Raw genomic sequence first — 18,001 nt, 5'->3', positions numbered from 1 at the left:
CGAACTAAACATGCATGGTCGATTGTAGTTTTAAATTGTAATATCTTCATAATTACCACTAGGTGGCAGACATGTCTTAGTTGCGCTTACAGTGAGTCTTTATGCTGCGCTGCACTACATGAATAGGCCCAATAATTAAGAATTTGAAATGATATGCAGGACATAGATAGTCATTAGAAGCCTTGATAATGTTAACATTTTGAGTGAGTTTATTTTTGTTAAAAAATGTACAAAAGGAATTCTTGCATTTCATCTTTGATTTCTTGTTCAGCAGTTGCTGTCCTTGAATGGTATTTTTTTCATGAAAAATATTTTTTTGCACGAGAAAATAAATTACACTGTGAAGTTATTTTGTCATTCAGGCAGTGGAGCTTTAATACACGCAGTGAAAAATGTTATATCAAAAATGTATATTAAAAGCATGTATGCACATATTTTGTCCGAGTTTAAAATAGCATTTTTGTCATGCACCTAGTCAGAAAGTGTGTGATGCTCTGTTGTCCCCTGGTAGCAATTATGAAAAATTGTGGCCCCCTCCATTATTTAAGTTGCCCATCCATGAGCGTACCCAGTCTCTTGCCCAAAGTCAGCTGGGATCGGCTCCAGCTCACTCGTGACCCTAATGAGCAGTATAGAAAACGAATGGATGGATATATATTCAAAATATAATTCATGGTTCAATTCACATAGTGAGGGAATGGCCCTCAAATACACTAGCTACATCTTGAACATAAACAATGGCACAACACAGCAAAAATGACACATGCCTTTATTAATGAGCAAATATTTACAGCAGTCATTTATGTTGCTGATAGAAATGTCAGAGGGGCTACAAGAGGGCACCCAGGGCTTTTATGACATGCGAGTGTCATGGAAAGAAAACCGTGTGTGATGAATATTAGCCTGACTAATCCACTGGAACTGGCAAATCCTGGCAGTCGCTGTGCTCAACTGGGTAGTGATTCATCTCATGTTGTTCACCATTCAGATCAGCGTATTCCACAGAACCCTGCACACAGTGCATCATTCGGCATTAAAGTTGATTCAAGGATGATCATCTGGTCATATTTGCCCCCAAAAACACAGCATAATTTTTTTATGTTAGGAGTAATGACTGTTACAACAAATCACTGGAATGCCATCAAGTCGTTCAAGAACAGAAATGATAAAGCTGAGTCTGGCCTCAAGGTAATTTGACTGAGTCGCAGCGCTGATCTTGGAGGCCGATAAGGAAGGAAACCCCAGCCCAAGCGGCTTTGTTCTTGTTTGGAAAATTTGACGGCGGTTTCCCTCTTGCTGTGGATCATCAGCCTGCTGAGGGTCACTGAAACAGGGAGGAACTGAAGCACGCCATAGAGTGGTATGTAGGAGGAGTAGTGGTATGAAGACAATACCACAAATAAAATTATCTGCATAAAACTACACCTTAACTAAATATTTTATATTGAAAACAGGAATGAGGGAGAATGTATCACTCTTACTGTATATCATGATGCACCTAATAACATTCACTGGCCAAGGAGGTTATGACCACTTGTAGAACATGTTCAAGACAAGAGTTGTATCAAATATTTGATTTACAAAGACAATATTCAGTTTTGATCAATAATTAATAATGAACATAATCTGAAATCACTCTCTCCCGTAACTGAGCATTATTACATTTTGAAAGGCTGAATATTTTCTACAGCTGTTGGCGTGGACATCATACTTTTTCATTCTGTGGCTTGCCATTGTATTTTACTCTATTTCATAAAATCATTCCAATAACAATTTAAAATTCCACTTGATTAATTACCTGATGATTGTTATGTAACAGGATTGGAAAACTACCTTAATTGAAAATGTACGACCACTCAATGTTTTGTTTTCTTCAACTAGAGTTTGAAGACCCTGTTAAGTGAATTAAGATATTTGAGGCTTAAAACAATCATGTTTGATAAATGGAAAGACTGAGAACTAAGCGATGCTCAATTGTTTCAATTTTCATCAGTTCAGTTTTCCTTATTTGTGCGTGCGTGTGTGTGTGCTTTCAGCGAACATGCCCAATAACAAACTGTCGCTAGTAGACTGTCCTAAAAATTATATCAATGTTTGTATAACTTCTGAGGGTGGTGGTTAAAACACTCAATGTTCATAATTACGAGATCAATACTTAGCCTGGTTGCATGGTTGTGATTGCAGGAAACTTACATAGCCATGATGGTCATCGGCACCTACAGAAAAAAAAGGTCATAGGTCAGGTTTATTGGATGTGTATTGTTCATCCTCTGACATCAGAGGGAGGCTACTCATCATGACTCATTTGACAGATGCGTGGACACGGCTGACTTAGCTGACTCATGTTTGTTTCACCGCCACAGGCAAACAGAACGCCATTTGGTTTTACCATTATCATTTCAAACCACAGTCTTATAAGAATGCAAAAATTCTTTAGTCACTGTTGAAAAGGAAGTCGTAGTGCACAGAGGGATGCTTGACAGCATACTACATCTGGCTGCTGTATCAATAGCAGGAAGCTTCTTCTAGCAGTAACGGGAAACGGTGAGTTCGGTCACTTAGGTTGGACCTAACCCATCAGTAATACAACTTATTAATTCCACAATCCTGACAACACAAATCTTGCATAGAGCTCCAGACCCATGGCCATTTTCTCTCTTCCACTTTCAAATAATGGCGCCAATAGTTGCTACATTCTCACCGAGCCTTTTGCTGATGATTTTGTAAAACAGTTCAGCCTTGTGCAATAAGGTTGTTAAAGTTAAAGTCCCTGACATCTTTTGACAGCTCTTGCCCAATGTTGGTAGAGAGACTGGAAGGTAAGACAATGATTTCCAGAACTGGTGGGCTTTACACACATGGTGAGATAAGATCAGTTGTAATGTTTGATTGTGTGCAGCTCTGTGCCAAATTACCACCAGCCAATCTGTAGGAGCCAGAATTTTGGCTGGAATGTAGTATAGAATTTCACTCAATAAAAGGCACAACATTTTAGATTTTTTAACTGTGTTTCTAAAGAGATGTTTAACTGGCTCATATTCTGGCCATTACCATAACCAATTAACAAGCAGAAATTTAGAGACTTTTATTAAAATGAGTAAACTTCAATATCAAACTGAACATTTTATTCCATGAGGTAACTTGAAAGACATCAAACTCACCATGTGGAGAGTTCTGGAGCTCGCTGTAAACTGTTTCTGTGCCTTTCTTTAGTGGTGCTGTTGATGTAAAAATCAACACATTAGCTTCTTTTGTCAACAAAAGGCAACAGGGTTGAGATAAGCAGTGTCTGATGTATAATTAACAAACGCAAAAATAGACAGTGGTGACATTCTACAGTGTTGAGCTCACAGGACATTCATGAAGAGTGATTCCGTATCAGCGCCCCACTCAGCAATTAGCTCAACCCTTCCTGTTTATAGTATCTAGAACAGTCTTAGAAATCCCACCAGTTATCCCAACAGTTCTAACTACCTGGAGATGTCTTGATTAGGGGTAATTAGGCCCCACCTAGGAAGTGTTACTCCCTTATCAACTAAGGAGATGTTTTTTTTCAATAGGGAGATATGAAAGGGAGGAGAAATGAATGTCCAGAATGCACAAGAGAAAATTTAGATGCATGATGGGTAGTGTGGGACAGAGAAGAGTGTGGTGGACTCCTTACCTCTGCAGGGGTCAGCTGGCTGAGGATGCACCACCTCAGTGTACTCCACATCAGGCTCATTGGACACCATGCTGCTTTCCTCATCATTTGCTGCATTGCAACATGAATAAAAAAATTCATGGTGAGTAATCACAGTTGGCAAAGCTGCTTTGCTAGCCTAAACATGATCAGGAGCAAATACCTGTACCTACATTTAAAACCTAAATTCTGTATTTGTTCTTTGAAAAAAAAGTAAGCCAATTTAGCATCTCAACCTTTTCGAAACTAAATGTCTGCAGCTTCATTGTAATCCGGCCTTACAATGACAATAGTAAGCGGACATGCTCACCTGTTGCAGGCGGCCGCTCACTCCACACGCTGATATCTACTCTCTCCACTTTCCCTGTATGGAAGAAATACATGCACAATGAAAAAATAAGTGTAGTTGGACTGAGTATCTGCTGCGGGGAGAACCTAGAAGGACATACAGCAACAGTTAATCAAAAGCCCAAATTACAGAGGTTTGAATATCACAGCAGTTTGTGAAGAAACATTATAATTCTTTTCCTGATTCATTTTCAGTTGCTAAAAGAGAAGAAATGTTGCAATATACAAATAGCATTAGTCTTATATTGAGCTTTGAGCTTTTTAGCTTTTTTTTTTAGAGAATTTAGGAACATCTAAATGTGTTAACTTTGCCAGCTCACTATTATGCATTAAATTATGAATCCAAAACAGCATTGCTTATCCCCAGCTGGTAATGTTATCTCAAGTCGCTTAAAAAAGGTTTATGAGATTAATTTCCCCTGCATGCTACGCACATTCAAACTAACAAAAGCTGTTTTGTGTCAACATAGGAAGTTTAGCGCAGAGTCCATTGTTTCACTCTGTAAAGGAAGTCACTGCATGCATTCCTTTTGGGGGAATAAATAAAGTTAGCATGAAGACTGTTGGGAGTTTTGCCATGGTCTTGTGCGTATGACTTTTTGTCAGACATAATTCATAGTGAAAAGAAATAATCCCCCTTAGAAGCGTTTTTCCAAATTGATTTAGTGTCATACATGCAACACCTCCAGCAAAATGAATGGGGATGACACGCATCTAAATAGAACCAATTCATTTATTCTAAAAGGACTTGAGCAAAGTCAAGGAATCAACCAAAATATACACACACAAATGTCCTATGATAATGATAAAGGGATCTGAAAAACAAACAGTCATCAACGATGTTCAAACATACAAAAGTTAAAGTCTTAACATTGCAAAAACATGCACCCGCCGACACATGGAATACAAAGAAACACAGGACAAAGACAGTGATGTTAAATAAAAATAAAAAAATAGAGAAAAATCAAAGGCCATCTCGATTGCAGGGGGAGGGGAGAGGGAGCAGCAGGAGGCGAGTCATTTCTCTTGTAACACATCCTTCTATGTGAAAAAACGTGGGGGACAAAAAAAGCTTCCTTTTTTGGGGCGAATCTTCAAAGGTTTTTTTAAGTGGCTCCCCGTCCCTTGCAAAGCAGGGTATCTCTACACTGTGGCTGGAATACTGAAGCTGCTCCTGTTGCTGATGTCAGTGGGAAGCGACAGCGCGCATAGCTCGTGTCCCATTGGTCACCCTCCCCTCCATGCCATCATAGTGTGGCGCTCCGTCTGGAACAAGATGATAACGGGCGCTCTAAACAGTTTGCAACACTTGACAATGTAATTCACCAGTATTCAAACTCTAAGCAGCATCTTCCTGCTAGTCCAGACACTCCCCCCTCCATACAACAAACCATTCCTGTTTTGGTTGCCTCAGGAATTCACAGAGCGACAATGTACATGCAAAATGTCTGAGACTAAACACTCTCACGTGACACTACCAAGATATCATGGACAAAACAGATGATTATATTCAACAATGCTCGTCAAGTTACAAAAACGTGACCCCTGCATGCATATTAGATCATGGATGATGAAGTGAGGATGGATCGCAATGGCTCCCACACACAACATGCTATGAAAGGACTAGTGGTTGGAGGAATGACTGATGAAGACAGCCGGTGGATCACAAGAAAAAAAGTAAATAAAAAAAATAATCTACCTGGGGCTGCATTATTAACCTCTGTGTCGTGGGCTAGAATCACTGTTAAAGAGTCATCTGATTTAGGGCTCGAAGGCTTTCTGAGAAATGGTGAGAATAAAGTCAACTGGACAAAATCCAACACATGAAGTCTACAAAATATCAGATGACTAGAGATTTTGTGTTTTAAATTTATCCCGAAAAAAAATCTTACTAATTTACTTCAATTCATAGGTTGGAAATTTTTCAGGATTAAATGAACGAATACTGAATTGCTTGCTAAAACCATTGTAGTTGTGACTCAAGTGGTCCTAATGGAAGTAATAGCAATCTCTCAATGGACTCAACCAAGCAGGACATCTAGCAGGGCGTTATCCGACAATTTTCTGATTCCGGTTCTGATCCAGTGACGACATCTTGGGTGATCCAATCACAAGTAGACAGTTCTGAGTAATATATTTTTTAATGGAGATAAATACATTATTTTCATTAAGAAAGTCATAAATGATTTAGATATTTCAAACGGTTTTTGGAGTAATCTTTAATGCTCAACTCGACTCTTATTAATTTTAATTCCTGTAAGATAAAAATACTAATCCAATGTGGACATTTCAAGGATAAATACTAATTATAGTACGCCAGAGAAATGTTTGATTTTGCTGATTGCAATCGTGGAAACTCTGGTTCTAGAAAACGTCACCATTACGAGACAACTCCCTCTGTGACTGAGACAGTTTGGCCCGACTCGTCTGTTCGTACAATGAGAGGAAGTGGAGGCATTATCGAGATGTAATATTCAGTCTGTGTTTTGTACTCATAAAAAAAACTGCACATCTCAACAAAATGTAACAGTTGTGAGACTATTTCGAAAGAATAACCACAACATTACACAGAATATATGGTACATACGGCAGTGACATGACCAAGTCATGGATGTCACTCCAAAATCTCCGAAAAGACGAGAAGAAAACTGGTCAGGGAGGCTGACAAAGGTTTTAGAGCAACATTTAAGGAGCTGCTTGAATTTGAGCAAAGTACTGGCGGCGTCCTACAACAATTTCCTTTGGATGTGTGGATTGTGGGATAGAGTGGCAATACAGAAGCTAAGCATCATATTGCCAAAACATACGGGCAACCTCCCAAAAGCAAGTGAGGTAATGTTTTATGAAGTGATGAAATCAAGGGTGATGTTTCTGGCCATGTTTTCATCACATATGTTTGACATAAAAACGAAAAGGAAGTCAAGCTTACTTCCATTGTAATAGATTGAGCTTAAAAGGGCTTTGAGAACTGCAGCTCTAACTGTGACTTAATGTGAGTAGGCTTTGTTGTTTCTGTTTATAACTTTTGATTTTGTGGCGCTTTATATATCTACCTGAGTTTAGGGCATCTGACGGTTATGGGTTGACCTTTACCTGACCTTTGCTGTTTCGACTTTTATAAGTTTCTGATAAAAAGAGCCTTGGACTCTTTGTTTGAATTTGTGTGGTTCACCTTTTGTGACAGTGTTTTGTTATTTTAGATGTAATCTTGGTTTATATATTGTCTTATAGTTTACTGATTAAACACGAGCATACCTGTGACCCCCATGAGGTTAATTGTTTCAGATAATAGATGGATAGATGCGCTAAAATCACCTGTCCGTCCGTTTATCCATCCATACTACTTACTTGGCACATATAAAGCAACCTTTTTTTTTTTTTTACATTTACACAATTTAGAGTCTTGGACCTAACAAGCATTATAATGGAATTTGGGACAAAGTACTTGAATGCACGGGTAGAACAGGCAAACTCCACATAGATAGGCTGGAGATGACATTTGAAACCCAAACCTCGGTACTGTGTGCTAAACACAGTCCACTGCGATGCTCTGCTATACAACAATAATGTATAATCCCCAATAACAACATACCTTTGTAGCTTCTGTGTTGCCACTTGTTTATGTTAACTAAGCTGGGGTCCGTAACTTAACTTAAACTAAAATCCAATTGAAAACCTGTGGGATGATCTGAAGAGGGGAAACCAGAAGTGTGCCTGTATTTGGAGCTCTTTGACAAATATGAATCAGGAATATCGACCTGATCGGCTCTTACCAAAAAAGAGTGAGTGCTGAAATCAAACCAAACGGAGCTTCAACAAAACATTGGTTTAATGGTGTCCATATTCCATATTAAGAGTGGAAAAAGTTTAGAAATTGTTCATCTGTAGATACCTAAGTGATTGTCACAACAGCACATCTTTGAGTTGGATCTTCTACATTTTTGATGTTATCACGCCTATGTTCAGAGCTGTCTAAATTGTTTGGGTCACCCAAGATGTAAGCTTTTGGCTCGCCAGCTCACCTCTTAGCCTCAGTCTCAGCCAACCTAACAATACCCATACACCGTAACTAACGCAGCTATAAACCATCTGTCATATTGAGAGGAAGCAAGTAGTGGAGCCAACTCACACTGACAATTCAGCAGCTGCTTCCCTTTTACCTATAATAAGAGAGGAGATGTGAGAAGAGCAGGAGGAAGTGGGTGGGAGAAGGTTGCCTCACACGTAGTCAAACTAAGGAGGTGTGAGTTGCTGCAGGATTGTAGGTGTTTCTACCTCTCTTGGACCTGAAGCACAGCACAATCACCACCACCAGCACAGACACCATCAGCAGACAGAAGCCCACAATAACCGCTTTCTTCCAGAGGGCTAAGCGCACTGCCGAGAGAGAGACAGTACAGTCAAATGACGAATGAAGTTTGTGTCATCAATGAAAAGAAAGTATGCTTCTTGAGTATTGTGTAGATCCCTTTTAGCAAGGCACTGATTTGTCACGTTGCTTTCTGGTGAGTGTTTTGTTTCTTATTTAGGTGCACATTTTGTCAAATAAACTCTGTAAACCTTCTCAAGTCTGTCATGTTTGCGGGTCCAATCATTCGCAATTTGGTAAAATGTTGATGCCATTGAGGTCGAGCAATTTAAATTTAAAATGTGATCGCTCAAAGATGGGTTAGCAATTACCATGACGCAAAAGCAAATACTAAATGGTTAAAATTGGTAGACAGTTAGTGGTGATTTACAGTAAGAGGCTTCTGACTCAAAATACATTTCAAATGAAAATCTCAGTCAATAACAATACCTCTCCACTATTTTATTGAGAGTTGCCACATAATGTTAATGTCACGTTAATTGACGAAAACAAACATCACCACCAGCATAAAATAGCATTGATTAAGCTATTTTATTCTTATCCAGCATGTGAATAAACATCCAAGTCCTCACCTTCTATGGTGACTGGTGCGCTGCGGACCACATTGTTGGCATGATTGATGGCCTCACAATAGTAGGTGCCACTGTCACCTTTGATCAGAGCTGGAATCTGGTAGTCTGTATTGTTCTTGTCTGAGGTGGTGGTAAAGATCGGGTTGTTGCTGCTGTCTCGATACCACTTAAAGGTGATGGGCGGGGTGCCTTTCACACCACAGATCAGGAAGAGATGATCTCCCTCTGCAATTTCCGGCAAGACGGGGATGACCGTGAGGGTCGGATGAGACAGAGGTACTGTGGAGAAAAAGCCAGAAGAGAGCTGTTAAGCAAATAGTTACCTCGCCATGCCACAAACAGCCAATATTCATGGGGAGCAACCCTCTTTGCTCGAAACGTAGTGCGCTATGGGATTTTGGTCATTATTTTCCGCTGCTTTTAAGTTTTGTCATGGTGTATCCATCTATTTGTCGCAGGCCGTGTGGAGAAGGATATACGGAGAGTGTAGGGGAACACATGCAAGTCGTCCCACTATAAATCACCACCAAAATTTTACAATCTGTCAGGTTTAGTTGCTTTCACTTCATTTTACTATGGCCAACTAGGTTTTTAGTCTGTACTCTGACTACCGTGCCATCTTTTTGTCATGATTCAAAATTCTTGCCAGTCAAGACTGATCGTGTTTGATTATCCCGTTACCCCACGTTCTCTCAAGACATCTTATTTTGTCCATCGTGTCCTGAAATGGGGCTGTAAATGTAGCATAATTGATACCCACAAAAAGAGGCTTGTAATTGCCTATAGATGGCACAAGATGATTACAAAACACTTTTGGTTAGTATTTGAAAAAGCTATGGCCTGAATAAAAGATTTTCCACTGAATATATCGTGCTTGTCATCAAGTTGTCACCAAACGGTGGCAAAAAAATAAATTCTTATGACATAAAATAATAAAATAAAATCAATTCGACATGGCTTGGGCCTGAGCAAAAACAAAAAGCAGGCAGCTAGTCAAAGAAAAATGGTGGCAGGGTCCCCCCCAAAATCTACGCATGTGAATTTGAAAGTGTTCACCGTATAGTAAATATAGAATATACAAACTTGATGTGTCAGACAGATATTTACCAACAACAGTAGCCTCCAGTCTTTTGCTGAGTGGCGGTTCCCTCGGACTGTTTTGGGCCTCACACATCAACTTGTTGATTTCATCAGGCTGGTGGATGGTGACGGTGAACAGAGCCTGTTCAAAAGGCATTTTGACACTGGCTGTGCTCAGAACCTCGTATTCTTTCAGTAAAGTGTAGTTTATGGGCAGGCTGCCGATGTCTGACTGACACAGGACCTTAATTGGACGTCCCAACACCGCTCTGCCAACCACTGAGATCCTTGGTGTTGATACAGTTACTGAAATGGGCAACCACAACAAATGGTAAATTGACTGCACTTATTGAGAGTTTTATCGACACCGTATGGTGGCCTAAATACTTATAGAATCCCTCACATCCACTCATTCACAGGAACAAACTTGGAAATTGATGATAATAGATCATTAGATGAGATATTGCATAGATTGATCATTAACAATTGGTAACACCTGCAATACACGATCAAATATATTCATGGTGGTGTGTATGTGTGTATTACATTTTACATTGTGGGTGTGCTGACTAAGAGGCCTGGTGAACCCTGAACTGGTCGCCAGCCAAGTGCAGGGCACCATATCACAAATCATGAATAGCTGGTCAAAATAGATAGTAGGCCAGAAATGGTTCTGGATTGTGGTTTGGTTGGTGTAAAGGATACAAGTACCCTTTAAAATTGTGCGTGTGTGTGTGTGTGTGTGGGGTGTGTGTGTGTGTGTGTGTGTGTGTGTGTGTGTGGGTGGGTGGGGGGATGTCCGTTAGTTTCAAAATATAACAAAACTGAAATGAATATACTGTATACGTTTTATGTATGATTTAATATGTTATGTGGGGTAATTTACTTAAGTTAATATACATATACTTAAATATACTAGTATACAATATATACATAGATTATGTATTTAATTCTGTGGAGTGTTATGTAATAAACATAGTAAAAGAAGCTTGCATGCTCACCTTTAGGAATGACAGTCAAAGGTTTGCTATATTTCCTGATGCCCTTGGCTTGAGCAATGCAAGTGTAGTTGAATTCGTAGAGCAGAGCTTTGCCAGAAAACACGCCGGTGCTCTTTGGGAGCAGGAGACTCTCTGGCGGATCCAAACTATAACTCAACTCGTCCCTGTGGAGCCTCTCTGAAGCGAAGCTGTCACTTCTGCAGCTCAGTGTCATGTGGTCTCTTTGAAAGACTTCGCTTGGTGACATTGAGAGCGTAGGCACTGAAAACAGCTCTGTGGATGCAGTCACAAAATGTAGGCATTAACATCTGTTCACACCTTACATTATATTTTGACTTCAAGGTCACAGGGAGGGCTGGTCAGAGACTGCGGGAGGGCTGGATGTGCCCCCTGGGGCCGTACTTTGCCCAGGTCTATTCCAACCACCCGATCTCTGCGGTTACCTCGCGTTGACATCATACTGTCAATCCTAAAATGTAGAATGTACAACCATGCAGAACAAGATACGTACCAGTCACCAAAATCTTTTTTGTATCAACCTTCACAACATTTCCCATCTCCAGTCTACACTCAAACTCCTCAGAGTCCTTAGCCAAGGCGATCATGCTGTGGTTGACATTGGTGTCCCCCCTGCTGAGAAGCTGGGTTCCTCGACTCAGGTAGAGGTGAACGGTTCCGTACATGCCGGGTATGAGGTTTCTGATGGTGCACGTGATGTCAATTGTGTCTCCTTCATAGATATTGCTGTAAGGGAAAATCTCCAAAACTGGCGTAATGGAAAGTTCTGTGGAAACAAGACCAACCAGTGTGAACAAATTCTTTATGTTTAGCAACGTCAATGAATTACACTACATTATTTCCCGTACCTCTGACCGAAATGGTGACAGTGTTGCTTTTGTCCGACCTGAAGGAATTTGGTGTCACCAGGACGGTGTAGGCACAGTACATCTTGTGGATACCAACAGTGTTGAAGCGAAGCTTGACTTCAGACTGGTTGGAGTTGAGCCTATCCTCTAGGATCTCCTTGGCATCATCATAGAAATAGAAAATGATAGAACCCGTTTCTCCTGGCGCTGTGCATCTGGCTGTTACTTCCTCCCCCTCACTGACAACAGCGTTGTTCAAATGAAGCAGGGGTGCCGACAAACCTGTTGAGTAAGCAAACATATACGTATAATATATAACCAAAATTATTTCATTTATCTAATAATTTTCAACCACAATGATCAGTAACATTTCTTGGAATCTTGTTCATGGTCACATTATATGTTAACAGCCACTTGTTGCTCGGCACTCAATTATAACTGACCAATGAAAATAAAATAAAATAAATGAATAAATAAATGCCCCCACTCACATCAAAACTCAAAAAGTACAAAGATCACCAAATTAAAGAATGGAGAAGTTTATATGATTTGTCCCAAAATGACTGGTTAGTTCCATCCTTCTTTTTTTGTTTTGCTAATCAGAGAAATCAAGAATCAGAATCCAATCGAAGAACTGTAATCGTCTAAATTCAAAAGATGCCCAACCCTAATTTTTACACACTATTTTTTGCAGTTTGACTGTTGCTTTGTGTTAAATCTTGGAAACATATTAGAAGGAGAGAAAAACTGCCTGGATCAAAATAAATTTGTGTCTGGATACACTTACCCGTGACTGTGAGTTTCTTGGCCTCACTGGTCACCTGCTTGCCTTCGATGTTGATCTTACACTTGTATTTGCCCGCGTTGGACACGCGAGCATCAGGAAGGCGGTACAGGAGATCACCAGAGCTGCTGGTTGTCTTTGTGTACACGGTGACGCCATCCTTGAAGATTGTGTATTCGCGACCCAGTGGCTCTGTGCCAGAGCTGCTGACCAATGCCTGACAGCGCACAGTCACATTGGTGCCCCGCATCACATCGGACCCGGGCTCAAGCGATATACTGATGTCCCTTATAGTGAACACTGTAGGGTGGGGTTCAAAACATGTTAGCAGTTGTGAATTATGAAGAGGTCGTAATTGTGATTTTGAATGAATATATTTAGGGCTAGTAAATTTGTATTTTCTTCCTTCAGACAGGAAGTGACAAGTTGCCCAAAAGAGAGTTATTCATAGAAAATATTTTCTGTTTTCAAATTATTCCAATCAGACATTTAGGAAACAAACTCTTTGGCACCATTCTAAATGATGCTGGTAACTTCAAGCAAACGAATGAACTTTGAAATTTAGATCAATTTAAAACATAGCTGTAATGTGAAAGGTTATAAATTTGTCAAAATACCAAAAATCTTGAGTAAAACCAAAAAGGTGCAATGAATGACTAGTCTTTGGTAACGTCTTTAAGTCTTTAGTCTCTTTCACTTGTCAGTTCCAGCTGATCACACTCAAAAGTCAAAGAAAAGTTCAACTAATTTTTCATCAGTGAGCATTTTCATCAGCATTAAAAGAATTCTTTTGACAGCACTCACTAGCTCGGCTAGTTTTCCCAACAATGGCAAAGTCCAAGGAAATTAGCGAGGAACAAATATGGAAAACGAAGACAATATGGGAAAGCCTCGTGGAGCTATTCTGAAACAATGTGACGGAAATTAGTCGGGAGCCTGCAATGAAATGGAAACTGCTGGAACACCAGTGTTTCTGGCCACAGTGAGGGGAGCTTTTCATCACCATGGACTGAGAGCGTAGCGACCATAAAAGAAGCTTCTGCTCTGAAATCGACACCTTCAAGCTCGATTGAAATTTGTAGATTCTATCACGAACAAGGAAAACAAAGCCAAAACAGTCAGATGAGTTTGGACTCTGGTCGCAATGACAAGAAGTCTGTTTGGAGAAATCAAGGTGAACTGTCAAGCATGATTGTGGTAGGTTTGCTGCCGGTGGTGCTAGTGCACGGCACAAAGCAGATGGAGTGATGAAGAAAGTGAACCTCCAGATTCTTCAAATTCACCTCAAGGTGAACTTTGGACAGTAAGTGTTGGTGTTGCAAGACTGCATTGATCCCACACTCACTTGCCCATGCCAGAAGTTTGCTGATGGCTACAAAAAGCATCTAGTTGCGGTGAAACTTGCAAGGGCCATTTAAGCAAATACATCTGGGCCTGTAAGGTGCGTACAGGTGCATTTCACTTAATAAGGATATTGTGGGGAAACAACTTATATCAGCTCTTGAATTAAAAAAAAAAAAAATCATATTTCCTTGATATGCTTTTTGAAACTGAGACCTACAATACTTCTTGGGTAATAATGAATGCGAAAGCCTACCAGTTTGATAAAAATCTGATTAATGTGAAAGCCTACTAGTTTGATAAACATCTGATTAATGCAAAGGCCTATCAGTTTGATAGACTTCTGAAATAACAAATCTGTTCAAATTGATTTGAATAATGTTATATGTTATGAGATTCATGGCAAGAAACTCCTACAATAAATATTATATCATCAGCCTCGACAATAGCAGTCATATTTAGCCTTTTTTTTTTCTTCCTTCAACATCCCCTTAGGATGCTGGTCATCTTTGCTAAAATCAGCCAAATCCTTTATTTAACATCTCATTCAGGGGTGTCAAACTCATTTTTTGTCATGGGCTGCATCATCATAATTTCCATCAAAGGGCCATTATGACTATCAACGCCTTATACAGTATAGACTGTACAACAAACTGATGAATAACTAGTTTTGAGACTAATAAAAATTGTTCAAATACCTAAAAAAAAAAATGCTAGCAATATTTCAAATTTTTAAAAGTGAAGACAATTTGTAATTGTTGCATTGACACATGAAGTTTAAAAGTGTAGACAATTCGTCATTTGTCTATTGACACATGAAGTCAATGCACAATTTGTCTTTGCGGGTCACATAAAATGGTGTGGCGGGCCATATAAGGCATTGAGTTTGACACCTATGATCTAATTTCTACCTCCCTTGAAACAACATGGATAAATATCACAATTAATCAGAATTAGTTTTAGTTATTTGTGTTTTCTGAAAAAAATAACCCCCGAAACAAAATTGATAAATATCACAATTAATCAGAATTAGTTTTAGTTACTTGTGTTTTCTGAAAAAAAGAGGGTGACAATATGCAACTATTACATCTCTCCCAGTGATCAGATTTCTACAAAATAATTGCCCATCACTGTGATAGAATATGTCCGTGAGCTACTCATGTGATGTCAGTGTCCGCGGGCACCACGTAGATGACCCTTAGGGTAAGGATTCACCACACAGAGCAATATTTAATAAAAAAATAAAAATAAAAAATCACCATCTCAAGAACTTTAAACAATGAAACCATAAAACATATTTAAAAAAAAATACTACTGGAAACATACTGGAATAACTTTTCATCAAGGTGCACTTGTACATACAGTACTTAAGTTTATCCGTAGAATTTTGACACAAACAGCAACGGCTCACGCCCCCCCAATCTCTCCTAAGACGGGAGTTCCAACAAAAACAGCAGGTACAAACCAAACAAGTCAGCTCTGCTAACAGTCTGTCAGAGTCGAACAAGGCTGTCCGTCACATCACAATATCAATATCATACGAGAGCCTCATTCCCAGGAGGTCCTGATGAAAGCTCACCTGATGAGGACCGAGTCAAATGTTCCATCAGTGAGTGAACAAAGTGTGTGTGACAATGCCGGCTGACGTGTTCCCAAAGACTGTACTGGTCAACTTTTCCACCACGCCGCACACTACACCCAGAGCTGTGATAACAAACTTTCTCACTAACTCACATTGAACCTGTATTGACTTAGTGGATGACCACACAACTCAATGTCATGTACAGCTTTTGGTTGTGATTGTAATCCAAATTAAGAATTTAAGAACATTTTTCAGCTGTTTGCCCAAGATGTGTCACATGACTACTAAACCAGTGACATCCACAAGACCTACAGTATATGCAGATGACCATAAAATCACACTGACATAAAAATAGAAAGAGATATATTTTTGATGTTTAAAAAATGTCTCCCACTGTAATGTACAGTACTTACTGGTCTGTGCGTTGGTCCCTCTCCATGGATGGAGATCTTGGAACAACAATAAAAAGCACCTGATTAGATATCAGTCAATGAATTTTCTCCTCCAAGAAGAACTCCAAAGCGATAAGACAAGCTTACAGTCAGATACGAGCGTGCAGCTTAACAGGAGCAGAAAGCGGCCCATGGCGTCTGAGGAGCTCTTCAGTGATCCCGCTGTGGCCGACGGTCCTGGACCCGAATGGCCTCGATGGGTGTTGGTGTGTAGTTGGTGGGCGGGGTGGCACGAAGGTGGCGCTCTACCTCATCCAGCAGCGGTTATCGTTCCCAGCAGCCAGCGGCTTGGCTTAATTTGACAGGAAGCCAGTGTTGTTTCCTCAGGATGTCCACGCTGGTTCACTTTGTGCTGCTGTGGAATGTCCTCTGGACTTGTGTGCGTGTTTGTAGAATGACAGTCATAATAATGTTTGACCATTTTAAGTGTAGGAGTCAGGCCTTTGCCCTTTTTGATTGGCTGTGAGGGTTTGAGCAGGTAAAAAGAACAACAGAAGGCAGATACGCAGACATTCTTTGTGTTGCTTCCTGAAATCAACTTTGTGCGCCACTGAACCTTCTTACTGGCATAAATCTATGCATAGATGAGTGGCCAAGACTTCAGTCCAGTCTTGCGATCCGGGAGCAGTACATCTTTTTTTCCCGGCATTTGGGGAAAATACAAAGATCTCAGTTAAAGCCTTTAGAAAATCTATTGTATAAGTGACTGGATGTGGCTTTGGTAGTAACTTGAATTTGAGAGATTGAGACTGATTTAATGCACGTTTTCATTTCCGAACCCATGTTATCAATTTTTTCTTTTGTTTAAGCTAAAACTAATTACATGAAAGATGTGGAAGCGGTTGTTATTGGAATGGCATTCATTCTTCGGTGCCCTCATCAGAATTCCTCAGTGATCAAGACAATGTAGCACAATAATGAATCTCTGAGGTCCTGCAAGTGGCCAAACATACCAGGACAATGAAAAACGTGGTTTATTTTACACAATTTTATTTTCCTCCCATTGGTTGAATATGACCCTGTGACCCATGCAAGGACAAAGTGTTGGATTAATGTACATGTCCCGTACACTGCTCTGTTGAATACAGTGTCTGTAAAAAAATGTATTTGGTTTATTTCACCTCCTGTTTCATAAACCAGACAAGAACAACAACAGGCAGAAGTCAAAGAGACAAACCTGACTGTTTTCACTGTTCCTTTTACATTACTTAAGTCTCTTGGTTTCTGGACTAAAACCTTAAAACTTGATGCAAGAACTTTGCGAGCAAAACCCCCATGCCAAAACTATAGCGGCTGACTGTGTACGTGTGTGTGTTTGTGAAAAGAGCTCATTGACGGATTCTATGTTCACCTCCATTCAACACGACCATTCCTTCTCAGGTTTAAAGGAAAGCTTGGCGTGTCTAGTGGGAAGAGTCGAAGATGGAATTGGAAGGAGGAGGGACAACGTGTGTGTTTGTATGTAACAGTGTATGAAACGAAGGCTTTCACATTTCCCACCTAGCTCAGCCAGACCAAGGCACACAAAATACAAGCGGAGTTAAAACAGCATTGTGAAACAAAGAGAAAAATGATCAACTAAAAGCAAAGCTCAAGCCCCCATGAAGAGGCACATTGCTGGTCATCCTTTGGATACCAAACGTAGGTGCTCTTCTGTCATCTGAGGCGGTTGAGATTTAACCGCTGCTGTGCTGAGGGTGTGAACAGCAGGGCAGCGTAAGTGGTATTGAATTTTTTAATATAAGGAAAACATATTTGTTTCGACTGTGTAATTAAAACACACTGTTTAGTGGATGCTGTTTAGAAGGGAGAGCTCACAACTGGCTTTCCATGGGCGTCTTGTGCGCAAACAACACAATGAAAAAGTGTTCAGTACAAACGCATCCGCCCCTCACACCACATGGTTAATATCACACACGCACAC

General features: G+C 40.1%; 1 protein-coding gene across 6 annotated transcripts; it reads right to left on the bottom strand.

Moving 5' to 3' along the window:
* Positions 1 to 752: 752 nt before the first annotated feature.
* LOC148398795 (platelet endothelial cell adhesion molecule-like) lies at positions 753 to 16,455 on the bottom strand. 6 transcript variants are annotated; one of them, XM_088373665.1, is made up of 16 exons: positions 16,165 to 16,455; positions 16,039 to 16,074; positions 12,706 to 13,002; positions 11,919 to 12,200; positions 11,564 to 11,836; positions 11,053 to 11,325; positions 10,079 to 10,357; positions 8,972 to 9,250; positions 8,306 to 8,407; positions 8,160 to 8,190; positions 5,730 to 5,809; positions 3,993 to 4,046; positions 3,665 to 3,754; positions 3,162 to 3,218; positions 2,194 to 2,216; positions 753 to 1,009 (listed from the first exon to the last, which is right to left on the bottom strand). In XM_088373665.1, exons 1-16 carry the CDS (start codon positions 16,208 to 16,210, stop codon positions 908 to 910), a joined length of 2,304 nt encoding a protein of 767 aa, XP_088229791.1. In that variant the 5' UTR covers positions 16,211 to 16,455; the 3' UTR covers positions 753 to 907. The 6 variants fall into 6 exon arrangements, 5 of the variants coding, with proteins under 5 accessions (XP_088229791.1, XP_088229792.1, XP_088229793.1 ...); XM_088373666.1 differs by lacking the exons at positions 5,730 to 5,809; positions 8,160 to 8,190; XR_015858014.1 differs by lacking the exons at positions 753 to 1,009; positions 2,194 to 2,216; positions 5,730 to 5,809 and having other exon boundaries at positions 3,164 to 3,218.
* Between the last annotated feature and the right edge of the window lie 1,546 nt (positions 16,456 to 18,001).

The sequence above is a fragment of the Syngnathus floridae genome, chromosome 4 (genome assembly GCF_059516105.1).
Source record: "Syngnathus floridae isolate MCC-2025c chromosome 4, RoL_Sflo_1.0, whole genome shotgun sequence".
Taxonomy (NCBI): domain Eukaryota; kingdom Metazoa; phylum Chordata; class Actinopteri; order Syngnathiformes; family Syngnathidae; genus Syngnathus; species Syngnathus floridae.
Note: the sequence above shows the minus strand (reverse complement) of the source record. Positions and strands in the feature narration are given on the sequence as shown.

Excerpts from the sequence above, each read along its gene's own strand:
- LOC148398795 (XM_088373665.1), bottom strand. The coding sequence starts at position 16,210 with ATGGGCCGCTTTCTGCTCCTGTTAAGCTGCACGCTCGTATCTGACT. Across the intron at positions 11,837-11,918 it reads TGTCACCATTTCGGTCAGAG|AACTTTCCATTACGCCAGTT; the intron begins GTACGGGAAATA and ends TTGTTTCCACAG. Across the intron at positions 2,217-3,161 it reads GCTCCAGAACTCTCCACATG|GTGCCGATGACCATCATGGC; the intron begins GTGAGTTTGATG and ends TTTTTTCTGTAG.